A 10,176-nucleotide genomic window follows, 5' to 3' on the forward strand; every position below is an offset into this window, starting at 1 on the left:
TTGAGACTCTCTTTAGTATACATCACATCTGATCTCACCCTATTCTCCATACACCCGACAGCTTTACAGCTAATACACACTCACTAAATATACCTACACAAATACCTATTGTACAAATAGTTTAGTCAGGTTTGTCTGATGAATATTGATTTATTATTACTTATTTTTTACCCATATTTATGTCCACCATGATAGGTTTAACAACAATGAAGTCATTCTGTAACTACAGTATAGGACTTAAACGTAGTCAGCCTGGTCTCAGAGCAAAACATATTATGTTTTACTAAAATCCATGCCACTCCATTTAGCATGATATGTTACTTTAAGTTAGGTTACATTACATTAGCCTACATAAATCCGGGACACTCAAATGAGTATATGTTACTTTTGGTATGACAGTAGGTTACTTAAAACAAAAAGAGGGTGGTTGGACAGGGGGGATGGGTGGGCGCATAAAGCAAACTTCTAGCAACCCAATGGTTGCGTGTTTTCATGGACAAATTTAGCATTTTAGCTAATTTGCAACTACTTGCTACTTTAACTACTCAGCATGTTAGCTAACCCTTCCCCTAAAACTAACCTTAACCCTAATCTAAAAAAGGTACAGAGGTTGTTCAGTCCACTGGTGGATGTAAATATTTTTCCTCATAATCCTGGACTATCGGACCAAAATCATATTGTTTGCAATCGAAACAGATAATCTGCTCAGACCACAACCAAGGATTATCAAAAGTTGCGCTATAAATTCTTGGACAACCCAAAGATTCCTAGATGCCCTTCCAGACCCCCTCCACCTACTCAAGGATGTCAGAGTACAAAAATCACTTAACTACCTAACTGAGGATTTAACATTGAATAATACCCTAGATGCAGTCGCACCTCTAAAAACTAAAAACATTTGTCACAAGAAATCCCTGGTATACACTAAATACACAAGCCCTGAAACAAGCTTCCAGAAAATTGGAACAGAAATGGCGCTCCGCCAAACTGGAAGTCTTCTGTCTAACTTGGAAAGATAGTATCATGCAATATCGAAGAGCCCTCACTGCTGCTCGATCAGCCTACTTTTCCAACCTAATTGAGGAGGATAAAAACAATCCATATTTTATTTTTGATACTGTCGCAAAGCTAACTAAAAAGCAGCATTCCCCAAGAAAGGATGGCCTTCACTTCAGCAGTGATGAATTCATGATCATAAAAATACAAAAAATATACGGATTTCTCAAACTCAGTTGTCCAGAAATACCAGGACACAGACTCAATTTAGGCGCTCAAGTTTTTTAATCCTGTATCTCTCGACACATCAACGAAAATAGTCATGGCCTCTAAACCTTCTAGCTGCCTACTGGACCCTATTCCAACTAAACTACTGAGAGAGCTACTTCCTGTGCTTGGCCCTCTTATGTTGAACATAATAAACGGCTCCCTATACTCCAGATGTGTACTAAACTCACTGGAAGTGGCAGCAATAAAGCCTAAACTGAAAAATCCAAACCTTGACTCGAAAATGTAAAAAACGATCAGACGATATCAAATATCTCATTCCGCTATCTCAAAAAAAAGCTGTAGCACATTGACTCATATAAATAATGTATAGAAAACGCTCCAGTCTAATTTTCGACACCATCATAGTAATGAGAATGCACTCGTGAAGGTGGTAAATGACCTTTTAATGGCGTCAGACCAAGGCTCTGCATCTGTTCTCGTGCTCCTTGACCTTAGTGCCGCTTTTGACACCATCAATCACAAAATTATTTTGGAGAGATTGGAAACCCTAATTGGTAAACACGGTTTAGTTCTTGCCTGGGTTAGATCTTATCTGTCGTAATGATATCAGTTCATCTCTGTGGACTTAAGTTGATAAAAAGATCTAACACAACATTAGGTAATAATATATGCATTATTATGGATTTATAATCATCTATAATGGGGCGGTCATTTTGGACCGGGAACACACAACTAATTAACATGAAACGAACACAACAGGAGGGTTAACCAAACCCTTTGAGCTATGACCCCAACCAATAAGATCCTTTCTCAGTGTAAATGGAAGTGGGGTGTCTTGATTTGGCTCATAGAGAATGATTTAAACATCTAGTGACCAAAAGGCCAATGCGCCATTGAGGGCTTCCACCATTTTAATGAAGTCAACATGTTGGGACTTCCTGGTAACCCTGTTGGAGTCATGTCCAACCGGGTCATCAGCCAATCGTGAATAAGAAAACGTACTAATTCAAAATGGAGATTGTCTCAATGGCACTGTCCATGCTATCACTGAAGCCAAAATGGCACAGATACAAATATGAGTCCTCTATCTATCTCTATGATTTGTCCAGTTCTCTCTGACTTATAACGCAGACGTGGAAGAATGGGGAGAAAGGCGCCAGGCTCAAACCTACGTCTTCTGAATATATACCTAGTAATGGTGTTAAAGAGTACAGATGAACTACTGAGTGTGAGATCCTGTCTCCTGTTACAACAAGTCACCAACGAGGTTGTGACATGGTGTTTGGAAGTGAGCCAGACCAGGATGAAGTACCTGAGGTGACAGGTGTGGTAGAGACTTCCAACGTTTGCCCTGAGAGGTGGATTCTATTTTTTGGGCCAACCCGTACATTGTTTCAAGCGGAGTAAATGACAAACTGGGAACTGTACATCTGTCAAAGTTTTGAGAAGTGGAATTGTTTAGCTTTTTTGAGCATCCTCCGCCCAGAGGCAGCGGGGAAACTGTGCCACGTGCCTCTGGGATCGACATGTGTAGTGCTTTGTTCTTCGGAGCAGGGTGCCACTCAAAGAAGTGATCAGGTGGGTAGCATTGAGTGTAGAGGTGGATCAAATGAAAAATAATATTCCTGGTGTTTGTGACGCCCACTGTTTGGTGAGACGTAGACCTGGTGGCAATGGCGAGACTGAGCTTTGTTGAGCTTTGACACAGAGTTTCTACCTGATAAGGTCAGGTTAGGTTATATTTGTTAAACTGTGAGGGCCTATGTTCCGAACCCGCTACGGTGCTTTATGTACTAAGGACTCGGACATATTGCAGCAGTGTGTAGAAAGGAGATCCCGTGATGTGGGAAATGTACAGGAGGGCATAGTCAGAGGTAGTGTAAAGTTGGGATAAAGAAAGCAGTCTCCACTGTGGGGGTGCCCATGCAGCTGGGGATCCGAAGTGCGCTTTGAAAGAGAGTCAGGTTGAGATTGCCAGAGTTTGAGAGGGGTAGAAAGTGTCCTATTCTGAGGCAGTGACGAGAGTATAGGATAGCCCAAGGATGAGTGATTAGACTGGGAGCCCCCCTGTGAATAAGAGAGGGATCCAGAGAGGATGAGTTTTAGTAAGGTTGGATTTCTTGTGTTTATTGCTATGGATATTAATTGTACTGCACTGATGAAGCGTGAATCCCAGAAAATACATGTGGTAGTGGAAGTAGCAGAGACATTTGTGGGTGCAAGAGATCTACAGGGGGATTTAAGTGAAGGGGTTCCATGCTCCTGGTCTGTTGGCCTGGAGCAGGATCTGGTAGGGCTAAAGTAGTGGGATAGGGGTGTTTATGTGTAGGGTTATCAGGGACGGGCAACTCCAGTCCTTGGGGACCAGAGTGGTGTCACACTTTTTCCCCATCCCTAGCAAACACAGCTGATTAAACTAATTGCATTCTAAACTGAAGGTCATAATTAGTTGATTATTGGAGTCATGTTTGTTAGCTGGGGGAAAAGTGTTACACCAATCACGTCCCATCCCTGGATTAGATTGGGGGTGAGACTTATTCCCCTTTTTGTGTGACAATGTGCAATTCACACTCCGACCTGTGAATGGCAGCAATACTTGTATAGTCTGGCGGAAACTCACACAAAGAAGTACACGGAAGTCAACAAGAACAATTTCCACGATAGCGTTTTTATTGTTGTTATTTAGACGTTTATAAACACCCTGGAACCTAAAATATGACTCATTTAACTGCACAGCATCGCATACTTGCCATATGTAGTGTTTAATTCGCGTTGGAGACAGGACTTGGTTGATAGATGTTATCTAGGTAACGCTACCTAGCTATCTGCTAACGTTAGCTAACAATGGCTAACTGTATGGTTTTTCACACTCAAATAGCCTCCATCATGGAGGTGCTAGCGAATGCAGCCGTGGCAGAGATCTGTAAACTCGTAGACGACGACTATGCAGTGTTTCGTTTGGAAATAACTCAAAGCCACAAAGAAAATAGGGCATTGCGGAGGAAACTACTGGAACTGAAGGTGGCACGGGAGCGCGCAGAGAGGACAGTGCGAGAGCGCGTTCTCGCCAGTCGTCCCAGTAGTGTCAAGATCGTCGACCGATACAGAGGAATGGCAAAAGGTACATTTTGCAGAAGGCCGAGACTGGGTGGCCTGTCGCCATTCATATATGTGTGTATAAATATATAAAAATAAATAGATGGTCAGTTTTAGGATAGTATGCAATAATTCCCCTGATTACTTAGCTATCTTGCACAAAGACACAATGTCATATTCTAACCAGAATTCTGGTTAGAAATTCTTGATTTACTGCATTTCATATTATTTACCCAATGAAAACAATGATGCATGGAACATAATACATCAATCAATAAATAGTATATCAGGAAGTTAGAGGTGTTACCTTACATTCTTGCCAATTGTAGACAATGTCAATATTGTACAATATAGTGTTGAACATTGACAGTAGCTAACCTAACCACCTATTTCCCCCAAATCACTCTCTCAGGTGAAGGACATCTCACTGGAGGCCACAGGAGCTTTGTGAAGCCAGCGGGACACAATACATGGAGAGATGACCAACCAATCACTGTTGATGAGGGGAGTGGAACCTCAACCCAGCACATTATCGTGATAGAGGTTAGTGTCATAGTGTTGCATAAAAAATGTGTTACTTGGTAAATCAAATGTGCCCGTTTATTTCAGAAAGGGTCCCCTCAGCTATGTACATCCTCATTTATCTGCCATAGGGGAGCTTGTGAGACTTCCCTAGGACATTGTTATCCTGTTCAACTCATGTACAAGTAATAACCTCCTCTCTTCTTGTGTCAGTCTGCAGATGCAGAGGCTACAGGTCCTGGGGTCAAACAGGAGAGGTCTGAAGGAGAGGAAGACCTACGGCACAGCAGCGACATCCAGGCTGGAGCGCCCCCTGTAGCCACGGAGGACCCTGCCCCAGCGCAGCCCAGGACCCGACACAGCATCAGTGGAATGCAGAACGCTGTCCTCAAGTCAGAGTCCGACACCGAGACTTTAACTGTAACACACAGGTCCTTACACACAGGATCTGACCACAGATCAGACCCAGAGAGACTAGGGCCACTGGGCTGTCCTCCTGCTCCTGGCTCAGAGTATTTACCAGTATTTCACCAGAGCCAGAGGACGGTTCATTCCCGTGGGGATGGTGATGGTGACGCGTTAGACACTGGCAGTGATGATCCATCTTGTTCTTACGCTACAGAAATAGATCCTGGCAAAATACCCTTGGTTTTAGAGACACAGACTGATCTGTCTAGAGGGGACTGGAACCGGTACAGTAGTAGTATATACTCTAAAGGGTGCTTAGATAAGAAAGGGGAGGTTATAATGGTAGATGAGGTGAAAGTGGAGGGCGACGCTCCTCCCACATGGAATGCAGATAGTCACCTAGGAGAAGGACACTCGCAGGGCAGCGATTTCTTAAATTACAGGGGAAGCTTAGAGACAAATCTAAATGTCGCCACCCACTCCTCTTTACATGCGTTCAGGGGTCGTGACCCAGTGTTCACGTCGATGGCACCTTCTGATTCACATGGCGACGTCCTTTTCGATCAGGTATTGAACTCAAACAACACGGCTAGAGCCCAGGCTCAGGGAGAAGGAGCCACATCAGGCAATAGTAAAGAGAAAAGATTCCTCTGCATGTTCTGTAACAAAGGCTTCAGCTGTCCCCAGAAGGTGGAGAGGCACCAGAGGGTCCACACAGGGGAGAAACCCTTCAGTTGTACCCAGTGTGAGAAGAGGTTCTCCCGCCAGGACAACCTAAAGATGCACCAGAGGGTCCACACAGGGGAGAAACCCTTCAGCTGTACCCAGTGTCACATGCGCTTCGCCCTGGCAGGCAACCTGAAGATGCACCTGAAGGTCCACACGGGAGAGAGGCCATTCGCCTGTACGCACTGCGGGAAGAGGTTCTCCGAGAGGAGATACCTCAGGATACACCAGCAGAAAAACCATGCCATTCTATGATATAGAAAGTAACCATTCTACTCGATAGCTTCTGACGTTTGGATCAAACCCTGCATTAAAGACAAAGATGAATTTGTCAGCAGAAAAGATCCACTGATTACTTTTGACTTACATAGCTGCCTTTTTTCAGTATAGCACTCAAATGTAGTGGGGATGGGTAAACTCTCCATGTTGATAGTGTGTTTATCTGTTTGTTCGTATATGTCTGTGTCCTCTGTATCACCTCTCTTCCAGGAGGAGAATCCAGACTGTCGATTTATATATTACACTAGATGACTGATAAGGGCGCTGTTTTGAAACCGCACCTCCATCTTGGCACTCCCCCACCCTTGTAAAAAATATTTTGCGTCTTTTACTAACCGTTTTGTACACCAGCTTCAAACAACTGAAAGTATAATATTTTTGGTCATGGAAAACATATTTCACAGCGGTTTAGATGGTAGATTGATTCTCTGCATTATACTTACTTGTTTTGTCACAAACGGAAATTAGTTGAACTATTTAAGCAATAAGGGCAAAGGAGGTGTGGTATATGGCAAATATACCATGCCTAAGGGTTGTTCATATGCGCAATGCGGAGTGCCTGGACACAGCCCTTAGCCATGGTATATTGGCCATACATCACAAACCCCCGAGGTGCCTTATTGCTATTATAAACTGGTTACCAACGTAATTAGAGCAGTAAAAATACATGTTTTGTCATACCCGTGGTATAGGGTCTGAAATAACATGGCTGTCAGCCAATCAGTATTCAGGGCTCGAACCACCCAGTTTATAATTGAATTTGAACAACCAGGAAATGGGGGAGCGATTTCTGCATAGAGCAGCATTTTATTGATAACGACCTATTGGCCAGTGAGAGGCTTTGAAGCTACCGGTAAGCCATATTGGCACTCCCCAGAAGGAAATGTATTTAATACATGTAATTTTGTCCTTGAAACATTTTAATACATGTCATTTTGTCCTTGAAACATTTTCATTGAAATACTGCAGAATTCCATTCATTCCTATGGAGGACATGCTCCTTCTGGGGAGTGCCAATATGGCTTACCGGTGGCTTCAAAGCCTCTCACTGGCCAATAGGTCGTTATCAATAAAATGTCACAATAAGATGCAGAGTGTTCGATTTGCCTGCTTGGGGGGAAAAGAGACCCCAGCTCCTCTAAAACCATTGACAACTGTGTGCCGTTTTCAAGGGATTGTTAAATAAATGTTAACTATTTGGTTGTAATATCATCACCTAGTCAGAACTACACATTTCCATGCAAAACAATGGTGCACATTTAGCTACATCAAAGTTCTTCAGCCAGTAACTGCATGCTTTTAATTATCAGTAAACATCAATTGATCATGTCATTTCAGATATTTGAGGGTAGCCCACGATATCTCTCAGTAGTGGCCACTATTAATTGGATAATTGCGTGATATAAAAGTGAACTATATCTGACAATTATGAGTGGTTTAGGTTAATTTCCCATCCTTTGTGGGCTCTGCCTGTCAAGCAGCAGAAGGGCGCATTTGCTGTTGCAATGTTAGCAGATAATGTTTACTTTGCAAGTTTTTCAGAGTGGATAATCACAATTGCTGCTGACAGACATGATAGGCTATATTGATTGATGAACCACGTCAAATTGGCTAGCTAGCTAGCAAATAACAGATCACGTCAATATGGCTGGTTAACAAGCTAAGTTTCCGAGGATAAACTAGATGGCTATATCCAAATATTGTTTGATTTGCATGCCATCTATAATGGTGATGATGTGCCAGGTTAAAGGAAATACTCATAGCCTGTTATACATTAAAAAGTATTAGTAAGTTCATAGTATGTGAGGATCTTAAAACATCTAAGGTTAAAAAGATCAGGCATTCAGTATTAGTTGATAGAGATTGATAACATTCATATAATTGTGTTAAAAAGTTAAAATCCGTCAAGCGTACAAAGGGTAAGAATTGTAAAAGGAATGTGTAAACGTTATATTGCTTACTTTATTTTGTGGTGCCTAATTGAAGGGGAAAAGTATTAATCTGTGATCTACTAAATGCTCTTAATCTATGAGCCTGAGATCGATTGCTCTGGTCTCCACCCAAGTTCGCGGGGAAAGCGCGGTCTTTTTCCTCATTGCACTAAAGCTCATGGAGGAAACAATACCGTATCACTCTCGTGATTATTTCTCCCCTTTTTCAGGGGCGTAACATTTTTGGAGGCTCCGCTGAGATTGCTGCTCAGATGTCCAGTTTCCACATCCTGGTCGCTGAATTCCGAGCCAGCTAAATCCCCACATAACAACTCAGGCAGGCTGCAGTGAGGAAAGTGTTGCTGTTCGAGGGGAGCTGGAAGTTGGGGGTTAAGTACGTGTCAACTGAGGCCATTGATTGACCATCAGAGACAGTTAGGACCATCTAATTCAGAGTCAACTCCTGCACAGTAAAAGTTCCTCCTGTTCTGTCAACATGACAACCGCCTTGGAAGAACTACAGGAAGAGGTAGTAGGAGAATTGCACACCCTGACTAAAGACAAGTTACTAGAGATATGTGATTTCCTTGACATCTCAGGCGAACAGAGAAGAGATGTTCAAGACAAAACCCGCATATCATTGATGACTCACATTATGATGTTCCTTGAAAGAGAGGAAGTTGCAGAGTTAGAAGATGGCGGCATGTCGGAATTGTTGCTACTTAAAGACAAAATGACAGAGATGATCAGTGGCATAGATAACAAAACAGGGCAAACTGACCATGATATTGAAACAGCCGGAACACATCACAGAATAGAGGAACTGGGAACTGAGCAGATTACTGCAGCCAAAGCCAGTGATTCTCTGCGTCAGCCCCAACCCCATGCCAATCTTCAGGTGAGCGTGTCGCTCTCACCCAGTGCACAGCCCAGCTCATACTGGCGCAAAGAGTTTAACATTTCTGGTCAGATAGGTGAACCGGGCCAGAAAGATAAACAGATTTTTTCCAGCCTTGCCCATCAGATCGAGAATGGATTTAACAGAGGCTATCCTGAGGTAGAAATAGTAGACGCAGTAGTCAGGGCTATTTCTCCAGGCTCACAGCTATGCAGGTACTTGGAAGGTAAACCCCAGCTAACTCTTCCCACACTTAGATGTATCCTGCGTTCCCACTTCCAAGAGAAGAGTGCAACAGAGCTTTACAAACAGATAGCTTCAGAAGCACAGCATAGCAAGGAGACCCCTCAAAGCTTCCTGATGCGCGTCTTAGATTTGAGGCAGAAAGTACTGTTTGCATCCCAGGAGTCAGAATCAGGGCTTAAGTATGACCCTGCTCTAGTCCAGCGCATGTGTTTACACACAGTCCTTACAGGTCTCCAGAGTGACAGTATCAGGATAGACATGCAGCCTCTCCTGCTAGATAGCGAAACATCAGATGAGGTTTTGCTAGAGAAGCTTAATATTGCTTGTGCTAATGAGATAGAAAGATGAAACAAAAAGCGGTTAAATGCCCCACAGCCTGCTACAACTGTAAGTGTAGTCCAGTTAGAAGATACGCCATCTGCAAAGTGTCCTGTGAAGGAAGCCAAAGCTAAGATACCCGCAGAACTGTTAACAGAGTTAGCTGAACTTAAGACAGGTGTAGCTTCTCTAAAAGGTCTCAGTGCAGAGATTGCTCAGATTAAGGAGACATTACAGCAGCCTATGTTTCAGTCACCGCCTTGTGCCTATGCCCCACCTCCAGTTAGGAGGCCAGATAGGGACCCCCAGCCACCTGTTTCCCAGCAGCAGTATTACAGCAACTACAGTCAGCCCCAAGCACCTGACCCTGCACAGCATCAATATGCACCTAACCTGTATACCAACCGCTCTGCTCAAGCTCCAAGGAGGTGTTTTGTCTGCCAGCAGGCCAGAACAGAAGCACGCTGCACACACTGCTTCCGATGTGGGAGTGGAGAACATTTTCAAGCTGGATGTAAAATCCGG

The 10,176-nt window shown here is 43.4% G+C and overlaps 1 protein-coding gene across 1 annotated transcript; it reads left to right on the forward strand.

Moving 5' to 3' along the window:
* Positions 1–3,813: 3,813 nt before the first annotated feature.
* LOC123744266 (zinc finger protein 484-like) lies at positions 3,814–7,470 on the forward strand. Its single transcript, XM_045723186.1, has 3 exons — positions 3,814–4,348; positions 4,736–4,866; positions 5,059–7,470. Exons 1-3 carry the CDS (start codon positions 4,072–4,074, stop codon positions 6,232–6,234), a joined length of 1,584 nt encoding a protein of 527 aa, XP_045579142.1. The 5' UTR covers positions 3,814–4,071; the 3' UTR covers positions 6,235–7,470.
* Positions 7,471–10,176: the final 2,706 nt, after the last annotated feature.

Source organism: Salmo salar, chromosome ssa08, assembly GCF_905237065.1.
Source record: "Salmo salar chromosome ssa08, Ssal_v3.1, whole genome shotgun sequence".
Taxonomy (NCBI): domain Eukaryota; kingdom Metazoa; phylum Chordata; class Actinopteri; order Salmoniformes; family Salmonidae; genus Salmo; species Salmo salar.